The sequence below is a fragment of the Vipera ursinii genome, assembly GCF_947247035.1.
Source record: "Vipera ursinii genome assembly, chromosome: 3".
Lineage (NCBI taxonomy): Eukaryota > Metazoa > Chordata > Lepidosauria > Squamata > Viperidae > Vipera > Vipera ursinii.
This window is the reverse complement of record NC_139516.1, coordinates 186685259-186707452: the sequence shown is the minus strand read 5'-3', so window position 1 is coordinate 186707452 and position 22194 is coordinate 186685259. Positions and strand designations below refer to the sequence as shown.

The window sequence follows — 22194 nt, the reverse complement described above, 5'->3', positions numbered from 1 at the left end:
CTTTCTATATAAACCAGAAGAAACTTGAGGAGCAAGAAGAACAGGCCGAAGGGAAGACAAACATACCAGGACAAATATGGGAATCTGGAATAATAAAGAAACAATTTGTTAGCACTTTCAAAAAAATGGTGACTGGATAGTCTCTTTTATTTCAAATAATATATATAATAACAGAGGGAGATCTATTTGATGACCTAAAAGCACTGACATGGAGAGCGAGATGGCAAAGGAAGAAAGGCAGAATAAGGCTGAAGAAAATGGGGTTTTGATTTATCAGCAAGGATTTTATATTACTAATTAAAATAGAATATACTTAAATAAACAAGATGTATACTTTGAATACCAGATTTTGTTATGAATTGAGATAAAGAAAACTTTGGTCATTTAAAACTTGGAAGTATAAATACTAAAAGTTGAATTTGAATATTGATGGGAAATTAAAAATTGAGTAAAACAAATAAATAGGATATTGATTGTTTATAAAGACTGAATGTAAAAGTAATTAAGATATGTAATAAGTTAAAAATGTATTGATAAATGTAACAAATATGTTTTTATTTAATTGAAATAATAAATGTATTAACTTAAATATGAGATAGTAGATATCAAGAGAAAAAGAGGAAATATTTGATGTTGAAATAGGGGAAATTTTGGTCATTAAATTTAAGACATTTGGAAACTAGTTGCAAATAAGAAATGTTATATTGTATTATTAATTAGATGATGTAAGATGGTGGGAAATAGAATATACTCAAATAGATAAGATGTGTATTTTGAATATTAGACTTTGTTAAGAATTGTGATAAAGGAAACTTTGGTTATCAAAAATTTGGAAATTATAAATATCAAATGTTAAATTTAAATATTGATGGGAAATTAAAATGGGAAAAACTAACTACAGGACATTGATTGTTTATAAAGATTGAATGTTAAAGTAACTAGGGTATGTATAAGCTAAAAATTTATTGATAAATGTAACAATGCTATCTTAATAGATACAATAAGAATTGTATTAGTTTAAATATGAGATAGTAGAGATATTATATGAGAAATATGAGATATTAAGGGAAAAGGAGAGGAAATATTTGATGTGGTAGTTTGAGATTTGTACTAAAGATTTTTGTATGTTATTGAATTATTGATTAACCCAGCCGCCATGTTGCTTTTTAAATACTTAAATGTAAAATTAGAAAATCAATAAAATATGACCAAAAAAAAGTGAGGACCTTGATTGTTGGGGGTAATATGCTGATTCTGTAAACCACTTAGACATGGCTGTAAAGCACTATGAAGCGATAAATAAGTCTAAGTGCTATTCCTTAGATATCTCAGTAACTATTCAAAACAAGGTAGGATTTGCAACCATTTCTGTTAGACTTCCAACCATATATATTTTTTTGTTTCCAAAATACTATGTTTGTACCACCATGAAAGGAAAATAATGGATGTTATGGTCTGATTTAGCATACCTATTATTAGCTATTAGCTATTGAATCATATGCTCTGTTTAAATGAAGGATGTGGGTTTATTATTGCTTTTATGTCTCAGCTACTCAAATTAAATATAGGTTTCAGCAGAGCCTTCAGAGATTCCTTGACTTGTATTGTGTATAAACAATGGAGAATCATGAGGTACTCAGAGGTCATACAGATAGTCCTCGACTTAACAATAGTTCATTTATTGACTCTTTGAAGTTACAATGGCAATGAAAACACTGACTTATTTGACCATTTTTCATACATATAACCATTGCAGTATCTCCATGGCCACATGATCAGATGCTTGGCAACTGGTTCATATTTATGACGGTTGCAGTGTTCCGGGGTCAGGTGATCACCTTTTGTGACTTTCTGGCAAGCAAAGTCAATGGGGAAACCAGATTCACTTAACAACCCTGTTGCTAACTTCACAGCTGCAGTGATTCACTTAACAACTGTGGAAAGAAAGGTTATAAAATAGGGCAAAATGCAATTAACAACTGTTTTGCTTAGCAACAGAAATTTTAGGTTGTAAGTTGAGGACCACCTGTACTGAAAATAGCCTTCAACATGGCAGCTGCATCTCATTCTGAGTTTACAACTGATTAACACACACATATAACACACATGTATGAAGTGAATCTCCAAAAAATCTTTATGGAGGACAATATAAAAAAGTCAATACATACTGAGTTATGGCTGGGCCACTACTTAATGTCTTTTAGCTTTGTACCAATATCAGTATGAGTAGTAGCTGTCATGCAGAGACAATTGACTGTTAAATAGATGTTTCTGCTGGTTTGGTACTTTCCCCAAATATATTATCCCTGTTCTGTTTCTCATTCATGAGGTACAAACATGACTGCATAAAGACATGAATTTTTAAATTAAACCAGACATTTTCCCCCAGAACTAATGTAGTCTTAAGGGTAATCTGAATTACAGAAATACAACAACAAAATAGTGGTAGTATTTTTATAGTATATTAATGTAATGGTTTTCATGAGGTAAAATAAATGCTACAACATTGTTAATATAAAACATTTAAGAATGTTTCTCTGTGTAAAATACTGCAAGCCTAATGTATATTGCCAAAACATTTCTATTATCCATTTTACAGAGTCAGAATTTTTTTTCATTCAACAGAACTCTACTTTGACAATTGAAGAATTTCATTCCAAACTGCAAGAAGCCACTAACTTCCCACTGAGACCTTTTGTCATCCCATTTTTGAAGGTATTGCACAGATCATTGATCTGGAAACTATTTTAAACTATATCATTGCTCAGTCACCGATGTGTATTATAGTTCTGCTTTTTAAGAGAGTGAGGAAAATGATTCTCATATTTAAGGGCTCCATTCTTAGTGTAAGTGGGATAAACTCTTTTAGAATAATTATTTTCTATACATTCATTGCTAACTAGACAGAATTTGTCAGCTCTGTAACATCTATTTTCAGTGTTATAAAGCACTGTTATAAAATCATTTTTCAGCTGTGCTACCTCATCATCTGTTAAATCCATTTTCTCCTATGTATGTTTAGTTGATTGACAGTGCCTCCTTCACCAGATCTAGCTCCATTGATCCAACATCCTGCACAGCTTGGTTTATTATCAGTAGCAGTAAAAAATGAAATCACCTAATAATGTTCCTGCTGTTTCAGTAGCAGGAGAAACTGCCACTATCACTACACAGGTTTTGTGTGTGTGTGTGTGTGTGTGTGTGTGTGTGTGTGTGTGTATACACACATACATATACATATACACATACACATACATACATACATACATACATATGTAACTGGTGCAGTGCATGAAGCAAAAATGTTATATGGACATACTCATTCCTGCCAGGCCATTGCATTGAGTGATTTTCAAGAGCTGCCTTATGTAGCGTTTATTCAGTTCATTTCACACTTGATATGAAGACAACATAATGGCCTGGAAGACCATACACAGGTAGTCCTCAACTTATAATGCTTCATTTAGTGACAGTTTGAAGTTACAACAGCACTGAAAAAAGTGACTTATGACTGTTTCTCACACTTTGCAGCATCCCCATGGTCACGTAATCAAAATTCAGAAACTTGGCAACTGACAACCCATACATACAACTGTTGCAGTGTCCTGGGGTCATGTGATCACCTTTTGTAACTTTCTGACAAAGTCAGTGGGGAAAACAGATTCACTTAACAACCCTGTAACTTCACAACTGCAGTGATTCACTTAACAATTGTGGCAAGAAAAGCCACGAAATGGGGCAAAACTCACTTAACAAATGTCTCACTTGGCAACAGAAATTTTGGGCTCATTTGTGGTCATAAGTCGAGGACTACCTGTATATACTTTGAAAAGACTCTTCTCTGAAACTGAACATTACAAAGCCCAATCAGAATCATCTGCAGGATACAGTGCTTTCATCAAAATAATGAAAGCAGAACCATACTGCATACTCTATCTTACATATACAGTACATGTCTACAACATCACAGCACAGAAAGAAAAGGGGCGAAGCTTTTTCACAGCAATGTCTTTAATCCAGACAGCTAAGTAAGACCTGGTGATTGGACTCGTAATATATTGCATTTATTGTGTCAGCAGGGCAACAGAAAGCCCATTTTCAACCTCTTGCATTAGGAAACCAGATGTCTTGAGCTTTCCCTTCCCCCTTAGATGCCCTGTTCAGAATCACCAGCTTCCTAAAGCAAGGAACTAGTGATCTGAAACAAAATCATTCAGCAGAGTGAAAGCCTCATTACTTTCCACTTCCTTCAAGCAAACTTGATCAAGATTTTTATGAGAAAGAGTTTTCCAATAAATATCTACCAGGAAACATTTTCGGGCTTTCCTCATACGTCGCATTATTGAACATGCCATTTGCAAAAGGTTCACTATCATATCAAAATTCAGGTAGCTTCATATGGTACCAAAAAAAAGGAAAAGCACTGGCCCTACCAAGTTTTTTTTATAAAAATGAATACAACAAAAGGAAAAAAAAGCATGCAGACCACAGGTCATATGGTTTCCCTCAGTTACATGGAGTAAGCAATCCTGATTTATTGGATTATTTTCCGGGGGGGGGGCGGGCGTTGGACCAGAAAATTTAAAGACTGCTTTGAAAAAACAAATATTCCCAACCCCCTAAAATGAAGGTTAAAAAGTAAACACTGTAAAGAAAGTAAACAAATATCTTGAAGTTTTGAATTCCAAGATTTTCCCTCAGGCATTGGATCTGGATGGTAACTGAGCCTAGTGCAGGGGTCGGCAACCTCGGCTCTTTTATGACTCGTGGACTTCAACTCCCAGAATTCCTGAGCCAGCATAGCTGGCTCAGGAATTCTGGGAGTTGAAGTCCACGAGTCATAAAAGAGCCGAGGTTGCCGACCCCTGGCCTAGTGTATAAAGTTGGTGTTATTAGTTTTGCTTTGTTTTTACTTTTTTCCAGTAGTTTATTCAAAACTTCGCTCAGTCACATTGTATTATTTATATTTAAATTGGGGATGTAGACATTTAAGCTATTGCTTTTTTACTTTTGAGTTATCAGTTGTTGGCTTGTTTTTCAAGTCACTATTAATTTCTCACTTTTATTGTTTTTTTTATAAATACTTCAAAGTGGAGAACACATTACTGCATCTTCCTTATATTTGCCTCCCACAAGAACCCTGTGAGGTGGATTGGGCCCAGCTGGCTTTCATGACTAAGACAGGACTTGAACTTAAGCCTGGTGCCTTAACCACTAGACCAAATTCACTCTCTATGTGCTTAATGTTCTGTGTTTTATGGCTTGACTATTTATACCATATAAGTAAAATAAGTAATTCCCCTTAGGCTTTGCAACTCCTAGCTAAAACAAAGTCAACGATGTTGCTCTCCCCAATACCAATTCATTATCTATAAATTATGAAGTGGCAGAATGTAAAATAAATTACAATGAATTACTACTGATCGTTCAGAATCATAATAACAGAGTTGGAAGGGACCTTGTAGGTCAACCCACCGCCCAAACAGGAGACCCTACACCATTTCTGACAGATGGCAGTCCAGTCTCTTCTTGAAAGCTTCCATTGATGAAACTCCCACAAGAGTTGAAGGCAAACTATTCCAGTGGTTGATTGTTCTCACTGTCAGAAAATTTCTCCTTGATCAGCTTCCATCTGTTATTCCTTGTCTGGCCTTCAGGTGCTTTGGAAAACAGGCTGATCCCTTCCTCTGTGAAAGCCCCTTAAATATTGAAACACTGCTGTCATGTCTCCCCTGGTCTTTCTCTTCACTAGACTAGCTATAGCCGTTCTTCATATGTTTTAGCCTCCAGTCCCCTAGTCCTCTTTGTTGCTCTTCCCTGCACTTTTTCTAGAGTCTCAACATCTTTTTTATAGTATAGAGACCAAAATTGGTTGCAGTATTCTAGCTGTGGTCTTTCTAAGGCTTTTTAGAGTGGTATTAACACGTCACGTGATCTTGATTGAGTCCCTTTTGTTAATGCAATGTAGGATTGTATTGGCTTTTTTGGCTGCTGCAGCACACTGTTGTGTGGTAGTATTTATTATTTTACTGTAATATTGTAAGGTATATAATGCTGGGATGAATCTAGAATTATTTAATCAGAACAAATCTTCTACAAATAAAAAAATCATCCATAAAACAGAAACTTTAATTTCAATTCAAAAGCAACTTCTATCATTTTAAATATTCACAGGACAAATACTTGTCATTCAATGTTAACATCCACTTGCTGTACAATGTTTTATTCAATTGTTTAACAAGATGAGTGGGGAGGGAGAAACATTCAGTTACAGTTCTCACATCGAATGAGATTTTGTTTCCCTTTGTGCTTTTAAGAGGAGGAATTATTTCAGTGCTGCATTTCATCATATTGTGGTGAAGCAGGCAGCTTTAAAAAAAGAACACAAAAGAGAATAAGGGGAAAAAATTACAAGGATACTTCTAGACCTTTCCATCATTGCTTCACACCATATGGTTGTCATATCATTTATTTGGGATCACTAGAATCAAAGATGCAACTTCTCTTTTCTTCTTCTAATTTTAGTGCTTTTCCTCAAAGGAGACATTAATGACCAAAAACATATGGTTGTGGGAACACGGGCTTTAATAAGTGCATTGAAATGCTGCTGTAACAATATGCATTAAAGTCTTGTTTTCATTAAGCTAATGTAACTCACAGACCCTCAGTTCCATTTTGCATTTATGGAGAAACATTTACGGGAAGGATATTAGACACCGTTCTAATTACCTAATCTGGCACCAGAATTAGAGCAAGCAAAATTGCTTTGTATTACCATATTTTTAAAAAAAATTGGCAGAAGATGTTTATTGAGTCAGTAAATTAAACAGAGTACTAAGGGAAAGAGTGTGTGTATTATGTCATCTGTATGTATACATTTGTTAATGGTCATGTATATGTCTCTCATTACTTATTTGCTTATGTAGCTATGCATATTTAATCTATCAATTATAACATAATTTAATATATTCTCTAATCCCAATAGGTATTTTCAGTACAAATTGCTCAAATTATAGACTCTTTTTTCTTATTAATAAATATTAATTTAAAACAAGTTTTCAGAAATTCTTTGTGAATGTGCCTGACTTAATTCAATTTTAATAAAATATTAGAAACTTACAGATTGCATTATTCCCTTTCAAAGCTTGTTTATATTTTGTGACCAGAATTTCTTTTTCAAACACATATTAAGCCCCTTTCTGGGAATAAGCCAAAAAAGCCTGGCCAAAGACATCTGCATGCAAGATGTCTAGCACATGATATCATTTTCTTAAATACCATTTGGGAATGATATTTAAAGACTGCATAGAGGCATCTGTATGCAAGGCTGAAAACACTGCCTACATAAAGCTAGGAAGAAAACTTTGGTACACATGGGAAGGGAACACACAGAAAATAGCAAGTAAATTTGGGTGGACTTTTAAATATATTGTATGTCCATATACGAATGTGAGTTCTACCTGTTTTAAAATGAAAACTTTTCAGGAAAATTCATGAAATTAATATTAACTTATAATACTGTTAAATGTATCTGGTAGAAGGAAAGAAACTTTTAATGGTTGCGATAAGACAAATGTGGAAGCTTCCAATATGGGCACAAATAAGGAATGCGCCTGATGAAAAATCTAGCCAAAAATTTCTCTGTTCACATTTATACATATACATATAAAGAGCCTCTTTGTCTTAGAATAACATGTTTTTTTTTTAAAAAGTCACTTATAAAATTACATCTTTAGAATTAGCATAGGATAATACAACATAAGATGGATTCTGAACCAGCAATCACCTTTTCAGCAAGCTGCAAAACATGCTCGTTGAAATTTCTCACACAATACCAACTGCAGGCAACGCACATCATATCACATTCAGCCACAAGACATGAGCATTAACAGAATAACAGAATTGGAAGGAACTTTGGAGATCTTCTAGTCTAATCCCCTGCTCAAGCAGTTATCTAAATTGTCCTGCAAAATCCAAGTTTCACAAGACAGTTCTTGATTTGGAAGTTCGTGCTGATGAATTTTCATAGCAGGCAGAAAATTACAAAAGTTCTGTGAGTCTTTTAAGATCATAGGGAAAGTTTTTTTTATTATTAGTTTTCCAATATTACAATCGTATCTTTAAAAAAGCAACGTGGTGTCTGGGTTACAATAATTCCATTTCAGACAAATACATATTATTACAAATCTCCAAATTATTGTAACCAATACTTCCTCTCTCTTGTTTCCTTTAATACAAATTATCTCTTATCTAAATTAACATACTTCTCATTGCTATCCATCAGTCATTTAATAGTTTTCTTATATTTGTCAATACTTCAGTATATTTTACATTTTAACATTCCATCTTTAAAACCTCAAACACCTTTTATATTTTTCCAGCTTTAATTTTACATTGATATTAAAATTAAACGTTTAAAATTTCTCATCTTCATATTGCTAAATAACCACCTTTCCCTTTACACAATTTTCTCCAATACCTAGTAAGGTAAATACACTTCTTATTTATCACATTTCCATATCAATGTTAGTAGTACAATATTAAAATGGTAGTCATTAGGAGCAGTGGGCTAATGCCTCCTTAAGTAACACCAGCTGCCTGCAATTAGTGCAGGTTCGCATCCCACCAGGCTCAAGGTTGACTCAGCCTTCCATCCTTCCGAGGGAGGTAAAATGAGGACCCAGATTGTTGGGGGCAATAAGCTGACTTTGTAATAATGCCGCTTGGGTGTGTGTGTGTGAAAGCCCTAATAAGCAGGCATATACATAGAATGAAGGCTACTGCTAAGCTTGTAAGCCGCCCTGAGTCTTCGGAGAAGGGCGGGATATAAATGGAATTAAAATAAAATAAAATAAATAAATAAATACCAATTGCAAGGAGGAGAAAGAGGAGGAGGACAATATAATATTCTTATTTCTCATTTATAGTTTCCACATATTAAAAATTAACCAAAATTTCTTCCGTTTCAACATTTAATACATCCTTTCATGTCACTACATCCAAGTGTATTAGTTACATTCTATCATTCTTAACATATACACATCTTAAACCATGTCATTTAAAAAGCTCAATATTTCAATGTTAGTATTCATACATCTGTGTTTTTTTTTTAAATAGCATTTTTATCGACTCATCAAAACAATCTCTCGTAATCCAAGTACAATCTTGTCTATTTTGGTATTATCTATTTTAGACCTCTTAAGAATGTCCCTATTTCTTCAATCTTATTCTTGCTTTCTTCCTTTGCCATGTCATTTTTCGCTTCTTTGCCTCAGGGTCATCAAAGCATTCTTGTGTTGTTATATCATATTGAAGTAGCCCTCCAGTCTCCATTTTTGAAGAATTGGGGAGTCTGTTAACAGCACCAAATCTTCTCATTATTTTCACCTCTTGATATAATTGGGAAAGTTTTAGTTGCCTTTTAACAACTCTCTCTCTCTCTCTCTCTCTCTCTCTCTCTCTGTGTGTGTGTGTGTGTGTGTGTGTGTGTGTGTGTGTATACGCATATGTGTGTATATACATTTTTTTTCCTCTCCTTCCATCCTGTTCTTCTCAAAGAGATCTTCACATCCCCCAATCACACTGCAGTGCTTTACCCTATTTATGCCTGAGGCTGTACACTGCAGCTGGAGAAGGGCCAGATGGTCACAGAGAAGAATTTTTGTTGTTCAGTATTGCAAAGCATGTGATGTTTTTCTTAGCCATGAGAGTTTTGCTTTCCACTCTCCTTTCTAGAAAAGCCCCATTCAAAGCTTTGTATTATTAGCAAAGCTACCAAATCGTTTGTTGGCACTGTAACTATAGTTCAGTTTTGATGCAATATATATATATTTAAAAATGTTATCAATATTTAACACTAGGGCAAAAGATTATGACTTCAACCTTCACAGACTTACTTTCCTCCTGTTGTGTTTGGGATTAGACATTGCAGAATTCCTAGTCTACGCATGTGGGAAATAATATGCCACCTTTTCATAATTGAGGAAAAACTGGCTAACATTCCATTTTTGATCTATAGATTTGTGGCAGGGCTGACTATTCACTGGTATGTGTTATATTGCTCCTTTTCTGTTCTTCCAGGCCAATTTGCCCCTGCTACAGCGGGAGCTCCTACATTGTGCAAGGCTAGCCAAGCAAAATCCCGCCCAGTACCTCGCTCAGCATGAGCAGCTGCTTCTGGATGCCAGCACCACCTCACCTGTTGACTCCTCAGAGCTGCTTCTCGATGTGAACGAAAACGGGAAGAGGCGAACTCCAGACAGGTAAATGTTTAGGAGCATTTCTTCCATGCTCTGTAAACTTCCCTTGCAATGTTGATTTTTGTCAATTTTGTCCCAACAGTATGCCTTCTCTGCACAAATACTACAGATCTCCATCATCCAGCAAAAAGCATGGAATGTCTTTCTGTGTGTAAGGATGGATGAATTTATTTTATTTTATTAGATTTATATACCACCATTTCCCGAAGGACTCAGGGCGGTTTACAGGGCATTTTAAAATCACATCAATACAAAATACAAAGTTAAAAGACAGTTAAAAGAATAAATTATCCCTGAAAATAAAACCCCAGTTAAAATTCTCAGCCTGGGCCAGAGAGCTCAAAGAGCCAAGTCTTCAGGTCCCGGCGGAATGAACGTAGCTCAGGGGCAGTCCTGAGCTCCACGGGCAGCTGGTTCCAGAGGGCAGGCGCACCCACAGAAAAGGCCCTCCCTTTATCTGCCGGCAATCTTTTACCGGCAGCACCCTGAGAAGACCCTCCCTCTGCGAGCACACTGGACGAAGGGAGCTTGATGCTGGCAGCAGGTGTTCCCTCAAATATCCCGGACCCAAGCCATTTAGGGCTTTATAGGTCATCACCAGCACCTTGAATCTCACCCGGAGGGCAACCGGAAGCCAATGCAGCTCACGAAGTAGAGGTGTTACATGGGAGTATCGGGAAACCCCCATCACAATGAGCATAAGCAAAATAGACTGATGGATGGGAATGGAATATAGCTTTGGCCTCGTTTAACACTGGCATAGAATAAAAAAGCTACAATCAGAAAATGTAGCCCTTAGAGTGAAACTACCCCTCCTGCCTTTAATTGGCAGAAGGGATTTCAATGCATTAAGTCACTTTGACTGCTGTTTCAAAATATTTGAAGGGGAACTGTAAAGAGAAAATGAGGGTCTGTTACATCATTTTATTGGACACATGTGGATAGAAAAATGTGTTGCACAAAAAGTGGATTTTGATTTAGCACTTTTTATAGATTATGGAATAGCTTATAGTAATGGCACAATTGTCATTATTACCCCACAGTTTATACATCAGAGCTAATCTAACAGTGATATGTAGGATTATTACTGAATTCAACTGTAATTTATATATTATTTTGCAAATTATGTAAACATACTGGGTGTGATTTAATTTGCAATTAACACATTGAAGAATGATCATACTCTCAAAAAGCTCCACTTCTTTATTCCCAATGTATCTGTGTAGTCCATTAGAGTATATGCAACTTGAACTATCCAGAATGTGGGGGAAAATATACAGAATTGCCTTTTGTCAAAATATTACAGTAATGTAATTATTTAGTGCTAAGATTCCTATACTTGATTTCATATTTGGTCTGCACGATTCTCGTATTTGACATATTTGGATAAGTGTGCTGAATATATTTAAATCCCAGATCTTGTACATGTAATATTTTTATTTTATTTTTTATTTTAATTCCATTTATATCCCGCCCTTCTCCGAAACTCAGGGAGGCTTACAAGCTTAGCAGTAGCCTTCATTCTATGTATATGCCTGCTTATTAGGGCTTTCACACAACCCGCAAGCGGCATTATTACAAAGTCAGCTTAATTGCCCCCAACAATCTGGGTCGTCATTTTACCTACCTCGGAAGGATGGAAGGCTGAGTCAACCTTGAGCCTGGTGGGATGCGAACCTGCACTAATTGCAGGCAGCTGGTGTTACTTAAGGAGGCATTAGCCCACCAAGGATCTCAAAGTTCAGCCTTGTATAAAATAAGTTGAATGACCACCAGCTAGGTGGCCCATAGACTGCTGCTCCAAGAACAACAGCAAGCAAAGATGACCTGTTGGCTTGTTTTGGGTCACCACAGCATGTCTCCTGACCACAGTAAGACCTAGTTGGCTGGGCTGCAGAAATTCTCACTACTTCTCCATGGCAGGTTGTGATTTGGGGCAGTACCACACTTTTTGAGCAGGGTGGCAAGGAATGAAGACTTGTCTAGAGAAGACAGGGCAGGAAGGTTGAGCTGCCTGAAAGAGAGAAGAAGGAAGTAGTCAAAGAGGAAGGGTGCTCTTGGCCTACAAGTCTCTTTGCTAGGGAAGGGTGGGAAAGACAGTAGAAAGCAAGAACTCTAGGCAGGAAGGGAAGGGAAGGGAAGGAAGGAAGGAAGGAAGGAAGGAAGGAAGGAAGGAAGGAAGGAAGGAAGGAAGGAAGGAAGGAAGGAAGGAAGGAAGGAAGGAAGGAAGGAAGGAAGGAAGGAAGGAAGGAAGGAAGGAAGGAAGGAAGGAAGGAGGAAAATGGAAAAGAAAAAGGGCAGATGTTAAAGACCATTTAAATAGCAAAAGTGAAATTTAGTTTTATTAAATTTTCATGCTTCTAAATCCTTTTAGACCTCCTGAGGCTTACAATAGTGCATATCATGCAAAGTTCAGCAAGTCCCTGGGTTAACAACACCCCAGTTTAAGGAAGACTCATAGTTTAGAAAGGAGCCTATTGTAGCAAAATTTGTGTTAAATACACAATGATTCAAGTTAAATACACAATGGGTCGAATTCATTATACAATACTACTTTTACAATACTACTGTTCCAACTTACATACAATTTAATTGAAGAATAGACCTTGGGAACAGAACTCATTAAACTGCAGACTGTCTCTAATAAAATAACCTGAACAAAATCCATATAAAATATAGAGTATACTAAGAAAATCAATAATAATAATGCAATATAAATATACTGTAAATATAAAAGTTTAAATATACTGAGTACTCAAAGCCCCATGAAAGAGTTCAGTTGTTCTCTGAATATCATAATCATGAGTGATCAAGATCCAATTTCTAGTGAAAACTGTTCCATAAAATGTTTTAAAAACTTTTTTTTCTGGCCTCACTTCTCTCATCTCAAAAAAATGGGGAACCACTAGCAATTTTCCCACAAGGATCACCTCTGATAGGTCAGCATAGGTTAAAGCAGGTAATCCTGCAGATGCCTTGGAGTCATTGCTGTTTATAAACATATGTTGTGATATTCTTCACTTTTGATCCATGAGATGTATGAAAATCCTCTCAAACTCTAATAGCTGGACTCATTACAGTCTGAGTTTGAGACTGCTAGATCAGCATGTCATAAGAAGGTTTTAAAAGCTGTATCTTTTAATTGTTCATTTGACTTTCAGACTTAATCTAAGTGTAGATATAAACCCTACTGGTTTCTCTGATTATTTGAATTTCTCTGATTCTTAAGCCATGTAGTTTGTTACTAATTTCTTGCTTAATTTTGTTGATTGTAGCTTTCTCTGCAAGATTATTTTAAAACACTATTTGGTGATAAAGCTTCTTTAATTTGACTACTTTTGTGTATAACATGAAGCCAAAATATGTGAGAACCAGTCAGCAAAGCCCATTGAATTATCTAGAAGAATAACTGATTTTATTTAGACAATGTAATAATTATATGTGATCCAGTTAAATAACCATTTTAACAGTATTTTATATAGCCAGGATGAAATGCTAATGGGATATTAATGCACACTGAGATTAAAGTACTTAGTGAAAGAAGCAGGCAACATTTTCATTCAACTAGAATCAGAGATTGTACCATAGCCAAAGCAGCAACAATATTTATACCTCGGGCATACAACAGAAGATCACTTTACAGAGGTCCAAATATTCGAGGCTGTGCTGAAGTTTGAGGATCCGGATCAATCAACTGTATCAGACCATCCTCATAGGCTTTTGTATAAGTGACAATATTCAGTGACAATATTATTCTTACCACATGGTATCATATATGACTTCTTTTTTCAATTTTCTTTTCATTTCATTGGCAACCAAGATAAATTTTGATTTCATTTCTCATTTCTGTTCTGCAATGACAGCATTACTTTATGAATCTCACAGATTCATTTTAACAAATACAAAACTACTATAACCTTAACTAGAATGATTGCATTTGGATGTCATGAGAAGACAGAATTGTTAGGAATTAAGAATAAGATATACATAAATGCACTGCTGTTTGTTTAGTTCTCCATATCATCAGAAATGTTTTAACCAGTGCTTTTTTTGTAAAAGAAAAAGGTGCCGGAACTCACACATGTCATACAACCCACCTTGCCTACCCTACAAGGTTCCATCCAAAAAAGGTGCCGGAACTCCATTCTGAGCGTTCTATGACAAAGAAAGCCCTTAACAAACCAAAGGAATACTTTATATAGCATAGAATCAACTGCAGTCTCTTGTAGGTTTTGAAAAAAGTTGCTGAAAATTCTAAATGGTATTTTGAACAAATAGACTTTTGCTCAAGATTTTATAAGTCAAATTTATTGTTCAAGGTCATCATGGCAAAGACCTTGTTCAGCAAAGAAACTGAACAAACACTATCAGAAGTACTTTCCTCACAGTATGCTAGGTATCAAATTGTTTAAAAAAATGACATTTGAGCTATTTCTACATTTTCAAAGGAGAAGAATATACAGATAATATAACCTAGAATTTGTTGCTACCGTTATAGGAAGTCCTTGCCTTATAATCAATAATTTAATAACCAAAATTACAACAGCCTTTGAAAGGGTGTTTTATGACCTGTAAAGCACTTCTGGCCATAGCACTGCAAAACGTTTCACCACAACACCACTCTACAGTCACATGATTGTACTCATGTTCATACTTATGACTGATTGCCAAGCATCCCACAATCATGTGATCACTATTTGCAGTCTTCTCTGTCAGCTTCTCCAGAAAGTCAATGGGGAAGGTGATAGGAAAGGTTGTAACCTATTGTTGCTTGCCTCTTGTCTCTGGGAGTGGCTGAAAGAGCTGCCTACTGAAGGGAGTTGAATTCCCCTAATGGGGTAGAGAAATGGAGCTCAGATCCAGAACATGGAACAGCTTTCTTCTGTGCATGGAAAGAAGATGAGATGGAGAAACAGAAGATCTGAGCTCCATTCCTACAGCTTGCCAGTGCAGTTCTCCTCTACACATGGAGTGAAGCTGAACTGGCAGACAACTTTTTTTTGCTGCATCCACTTAATGACCCAAGCAATCACTTAACAACCACAAGCGGAAATGCCAAGATTGCGGTTCTTGAGCAAAACATCTTACTTCATGCCCACTTTACTCAATGAATGAGATTCTGGTCTCAATTGCAGTCACAAGTCAGAGACTATTATGCCTTCTATATCTTGGTTGTATGGTCAAATAGAGAAGAATAAAACAATTAGAATGGATACTGAAGATAAAAATACCAGTATCATATTATCATCTTGAAATTGCTGGAACATTGTTTTATGAGCTATCAGTTCTAGCTCCAGGCTATTTTGAAAGTTAGTTTTTCCTATATTAAGGTTTTTACATAGAGTCCTACAATGATTATCTTCATGAATAGAAGTAAATTTGGCATCCTGAAGCAGCTACTTGCTTTCAAGAATGCTCCTGTTCTTCTGAAAGCAATGTAAGAACATTATAAAGAAGGAATTTTATTCAACTTGCAGTCTTTTGGCTGAGGCCAGATTTAGTTTTGCTTTGTTCTGTTTTTTGGCAGTTTAATACATTATAAGCACAAAGTATTTTACAGTGGATCTGTGTTTATTACCTCCCTTTACATTCTCTTGGTATTTGTGACTTTGATATAATGCTATGTTTTCAGTGAAAATAGAAAAAAAAACCGCTGCATTTCTTGTTTGAATTTTAAACAAGAGTTTAAAATTGATCTAGAATTGCTTGAAAGATAGCAATAGCAATAGCACTTAGACCACGGGTCGGCAATCCTTGGCTCTGGAGCTGCATGCAGCTCTTTCAGCCTTCTTCTGCGGCTCCCAGTCATCCTCCGCCATTTGCAGAGACAGAGAGATACACTTGCGTTTCCCTTCTCTCCCCCTCCCCCCCCTCTCTCTCTCTCCCCATGTGTAAAAAATAGAGTGGCCTCACACTGTTCTCCGAAAAGCCGACAAGCTTATTGGATGGGGCTCCTGCCTTTGCTGTGTCTCCACAGGAAGCAGGAAGCGACAGAAAGCAGCAGCTCTCAAGGGCAGGAGAGCCAGCCCAATAAGAATGTGTGTCAGCTTGTCCGAGAACAGTGTGAAGCCAGCTTGCCAGGTGAGCAGAAGATCAGAGAGAGGGAGAGAGAGGGGGGGGGAGAGAGAGAGAGAGAGAGGGAGGGAGAGAAAGAGAGGGAGAGAGAGAGAGTTCATGCACAGCAGCCTCTGTTTCTTTTCAATTAAATTCTTCAATCAAGATCCCCTCCTCACGCACACGGGTTTTGCAGATTCCAGTTTTTTTTTTCCTCTGGGAAATGGGTCCAAGTGGCTCTTTGAGTGTTTAAGGTTGCCGACCCCTGACTTAGACATATATACCGCTTCATAGTGCTTTACAGCCCTATCTAAGAGGTTTATAGAGTCAGTTTATCGACTCTATAAAGTCAATTTACCAATTTTATAGGGTCCTCAGTTTACCAACCTTGGAAAGATGAAAGACCAAGTCAACTTTAAATCGGTCAGAATCAAACTCCTGGCAGTCGCAGAATTAGCCTGAAGTACTGCAAATATATACAACTCCTTTCTTTCTATTTCTCTTTCTTTCTTTCTTTCTTTCTTTCTTTCTTTGTTTGTTTGTTTGTTTATTTATTTATTTATTTATTTATTTATTTATTTATTTATATATCACTTTTAGCATCTTGTCTGTATATTCATTTTCTATCTTCTTGCTTTTTAGCTATATGCCCAGTTCTGCTGTATGTAAAGCTTTATGAAACAGGCTGACAGCAGAGCTCTCAGTGAATGTTTTCTTGGTGCATATGGTCTGACATGGATGAGCAGCCACGGTGAGATTTTGGAGTCTATTAAATGAGCTCATTAAAAAGATCAATCTGTTTCTGTAATAACACTGGAAGCCATCAGTCACTGAATGAGAGAAGAGAATGACACCTGAGGAGACAACACATTTTTAATAATTGTGTATGGTATATTATATGTGCATGTAATTGTGCATGGTGCATTAGAAACAAAGTGAGAAATAGATACAGATATATGTATGTGTGCATATAAATCTGTATATGTATATATACAACTCTTTTTTTTTCAGGCCGTACAGAAAATGTGTATGTTTTCCAAAATGAAGAGCTCATATTTGTGCATTTTTAAAAATCTGCATTTATATATACCATCTTTGTTTTACTATATGTCATATGCTTTTGTTCTGAAGGGGACCCTTGCCTCTCTAGGTCTCATTAGGAGGAATTATTTTGGTTTTCAGTTTTGGGAGCTAGATTATATTGCATTAGCTTTTCCAATATAGTTAAAGTGAACTATCACCAGACTTAATTTCTTAGTTGGAAATTAATAGACAGAAGCAGTTAGTTTGGCATTGTGGACCATTATATAACCTCCAATCTTATGAGTGACACTTGTATTCTACTCATCTTGCTCAGTGAACAATAGTTGCACTTGACTTGTGAAGATTATTTTTCTCTCACCCATTTTTTCATCCCTGTCTCAAGCCCAGCCAGTAGCTAATAACCTCTTTTCCCCTTGCATTTTTCAAAATTTTTGTTCTTTGAAATGGTAATTGTGCATGTTGTGTTTTTGATCTTGAACTTGTAAGTCATCAAGATTCACCTTGAAGGAGATATGGGCAGCAGAAAAATTGAATAAATAAAATAGCTAGTATGTGCTCAGAAATAAGTAAGACTTGTACTATTTACAGATAGTCTTAGGTTCAGTCCCTGTTCATAGTAAAATATGGGATAGATGGGAATGGGAAAATGAGAAAAAGATCTAAATATCGTAAACAAGTTGTGATGCAGCTTCTATAAAAGCAAGTGTTATTTTGGCATGTATTAATAGGAGCATGGAGTCCAGTTCATGGAAAGCAATCATCTCTTTTTTTAGATAGACCCTACCTGGAATACTGTATTTGATTCTGGGCATCACAAAACATCAACAATGGCAAATAAATAGAAGAGCTAGCCAAATTGTAAAGGGGACTCAAAACCAAATCCTAGAAGGAACTAGGTTTTAGTTATGTAAAAGTAGTCATGTAAAGAAGGAACGTGTCTTGTTATGTGTTCTCTGTTGTCTGAGAAAAGAGGAATAGAATCAATAGCTGAAAATACAGAGAAGCCGATTTCAGCTAGATATTGGGAGGATTTTGATGTTGGTAAAAGAATTGAATGGATTTCCTTATAACGGGTCTCCAACCCCCAGTTTGTGGACCAGTACCAGTCCGCACAAACAAACAAAGCCCTATCCGCGGGATGCAGGTAGCACATAAAACAACGCACCCTCTGGTCCATGGAAAAGCTCTCTCCATGAAACCAGTCCCTGGTGCCCAAAAGGTTGGGGACCTCTGCCTTATAAGGTGATACATTTCTTCATTGGCAGTCTTCATACTGAGGCTGGATAATCATCTGTATTAAATGCTTTAGTAGATCCTACATCAACTGAGGTGTTGTAATAAGATGACCTTCCAACTTCATGATTCTGTTTTTATTGAACCAATTTAAAATGGAATACACTGATCAAAACAGTCACTTAAATGTTAAGATTCAGATATGTTTCCCTATTTCTAAACTCTTGTCAAAAATATTTGCATTACAGCTTTATAAGCCAATGCCAATTTTTCAGTTGGTTGCTCCACCTCTCCAAAACAATCCAATAAAATATACAGTTTTAAAATTTGGTATCTTCTGTCATAAAACTTAAGATTTTATTTTCCTTATAAGTAGATAAGTGTTTTTTGTCCATTTCTACTACCATTGGTAGGTTTATCAAGGAAGAAGATCATTTTCTATATATTAGCAATCTCATGCAATAAATTTTAAAAAGTACATAAAGTGATCAATGTGCTTTTGCAAGAGGTTCTTATGTTTGAAAGAGTCCAATTTGAAAAATTAGCATGATTGTCTCAAAAGTACGGTTATGTACAGTTGTAACATTTTTCTTACAACTCTACTTTTGGTTTGTCTGTCCCTCCATATTGGAAAAAAAACCTCATTTCAACCTCTGCTTTAATTGCTACTATACAAACATAGATATTTACAAGTGGTCTTTTGAGTATGGAGTTTCTAAAATGCATCTGTAAAATATTTGAAATGTAAACACAAGACTATGCAAAATCTTGGTTCCTTGATGTACACTATAGATATAGAAATAAACAGATTTTTCCTGATTTGCCAAGGTTTTTATATTAAAAATGATTATACAGGCAGTTCCTGAGTTAAGAATGTCCAACCTACAAGTGATCTGGTGGCTTACTTTCTACTGTGTGGTTTTCCCATGCTTTCACTTACATTATCAGCCAAAGTGGGAAAGGTCGTGATCAAACTTGCAAGAAACATTAGTACTCTATTGATAAAGGCTATAAATAACAGACTCTTGAAAGCCCAGTTGTTTTCCTCTCTTCTTCTTCCCTCTTATACCAGAGAAAATCAAACTAAGACAAATTGTTTAACAATGGTTTGAAGGCACTGACTTAAACCAAACAGGCTGTCATTGCTTGCAGGGCTAGCAAGAAACTAAATCAAAAGATACATTACACTGAGCAACAGAAGGCAAAAATAATGACATTTGGTTAAAGTAACAAATATAAGACTGCTACCTCTCTGAGTTGTTTCTGTTGCAAACACCATTAATTTATTCATATATATACAATTTGCTAAGTGGGTTTTGCCCCATTCTGCAACTTTTTTTGGTCACATTTGTTAAGTGAATCACTACAGTTCAATTAATAATATGATTGTCAAGTGAATCTGGTTTCCCCCTTGACTTTGCTTATCAGAAGGTTGCAAAAGGTGATCACATGACCCTGGGGCACTGCAACTGTCATAAATGTGAGTCAATTGTCAAGCAACCAAATATAAATCATGTGACCATGGGGATGCTGCAACGGTCATAAGTGTAGAAAAATGATCATAAGTCATTTTTTTTCAGTGCCGTTGTATCATTGAATGGTCACTAAGAGAACTACTGTAAGTTGAGGACTACCTGTACTGCAGTTTTTCCAAGCTGACACCCTCCACATATGTTGGGACTTTAGCTCCCTACTTCTTGGGGGGGGGGAATTGGGGAAGGCAAAATAATAATTTTTTTGCAGCAGCACTGCCTCGTGGCTTGGAAAAACTCTTTACTCAAACGTTTGTATCTTTTTTTCCCTAGAACCAAAGAAAATGGCTTTGACAGAGAGCCTTTGCACTCAGAGCATCCAAGCAAGCGGCCGTGCACTATTAGCCCAGGCCAGCGGTACAGTCCAAATAACAGCTTGTCTTACCAGCCTAATGGTCTGCCTCACCCTACTCCGCCTCCACCTCAGCATTACCGTTTGGATGATATGGCCATTGCCCACCACTACAGGGACTCCTACAGACACCCCAACCACAGGGACCTCAGGGACAGAAACAGACCTATGGGTAAGCCAAGCTCTTCCTTTTAACTGGGGCTTCAGCCTCCATACCTCTACACTTCAGTTATTATTTCAATCCCAGTGTTTGTCTGAAAATACCATTCATGAATTGCATTGCCTCCTTGTTTAGTGTAGGGCTCATGCAATTAAGTGTGGGGCCTACATGACAGTACACGTTTTCATACGTCAGTCAGTGTGCTAGTTATTGAGTGAACAATGAAGCTTTAGCCTCATTATGTTAGATCATAATGCTGTTGGTCAGGAGCAGGCCTTTTCTGCCCTACAAAATGGAATACTTTTCTTATAGAAATAAAGAGGTCTTTGTCTTTGTGTTGTACGTTTTTTTCCTGTTGTTTTGTAATGACTCTTTTATGGATCAAAAGAAATCTATATACTTGTTAGTGAATTATTTTGGTTTGCTTTTGTGGGACGGATATATTTCATTTTATATGTAAGTTGCTTGAATAGATAAAGGAAAAAAACTTCAAATCCATTAACCAAGATAATTCCTCCTATCCTTACTTTTCCCTATTTCTTTTTGAATGTTGGTTAGATTAGGAGATTAGATTACCTTGCCTTTCTGTTTAATGATGTTCCTCTGTCCTGGGGGTTGATCTGGCAGCCAGGGAGGTAGAAAGGTGTTAAGGAATTTGTTGTGCAGAGGTCTCCTTGTGCTACCAAAGAGTTGCACAGACAAGGAATGGTACTGAGAGTAGAAAAAGTCACACAAGAATACACTGAGTTATAAAAACAAAAAGTAGTTTACTTTTGAGGTGGTGTAAGAACAAAAATGCACAGTCAAAAATAAACAGTCCAGGTCATAAACAATAGCAACAGTCCAAAGAGTAATCCAAAACTACAAAGTCTTCTTACTGGTCCAGAGGTCAATACACAATTCAGGTTACAACAGTAGTAAACCAACAGCAGAGCAAAAACAGTAACAGTAGATATCAGTGAATTCAGAGAGAGAGAGAAGCTACTTTCCTAGCTTCCTCTTATGGCCATGAGAACACTTACACACCCATTGGCCAATTAACTTCTTAAAGACATAGTATTATGGTTAATATATTTTCAACCCAACATTGTAGGCTAACACCATATGCCTAACATTCTCCCCTTTGGGTAGAATAATATATAACTCTTACAATCTTATGCACATTCTTTCACAATTAGCATTGTGTTTCACAGCACTTTGTACCTTCGTAAAATGATCTGCAATATTTACATCAGTTGAACAATACTCTAGCTGTATTAATTTATCTTTGACACATTGTCTGACATTTAAATAACGAAGATCAGTATGTTTAGATCTTGTTCTTACTGCAGCATTATTAGCCATCTTTATCGCAGCTTGATTGTCCTCATATACAATAAATGGATCATTTACATTTAAACCCATATCTAACAATAATTGTTTGTACACTAGCAGTTCTGTACATAACACTGATAGACATGAAAATTCAGCCTCCATTGTAGATAAGCCTATGTGTTTTTGTCTAATAGATTTCCATCCAATTAAAGAATCACCCAACATTATAGCCAACCCTGAGGTAGA

At 36.2% G+C, this 22194-nt stretch overlaps 1 protein-coding gene across 1 annotated transcript in view; it reads left to right on the top strand.

Annotated features, from left to right (window-relative positions):
• Nucleotides 1-22194, top strand: part of RUNX1T1 (RUNX1 partner transcriptional co-repressor 1) — a gene marked incomplete at its 5' end in the record, with an annotated part of 161401 nt that overhangs the window by 97773 nt on the left and 41434 nt on the right. The window contains 3 exon segments of the mRNA XM_083359683.1: nucleotides 2626-2715; nucleotides 10081-10262; nucleotides 20396-20646. Coding sequence (XP_083215809.1) covers nucleotides 2626-2715; nucleotides 10081-10262; nucleotides 20396-20646 — 523 coding nt within the window.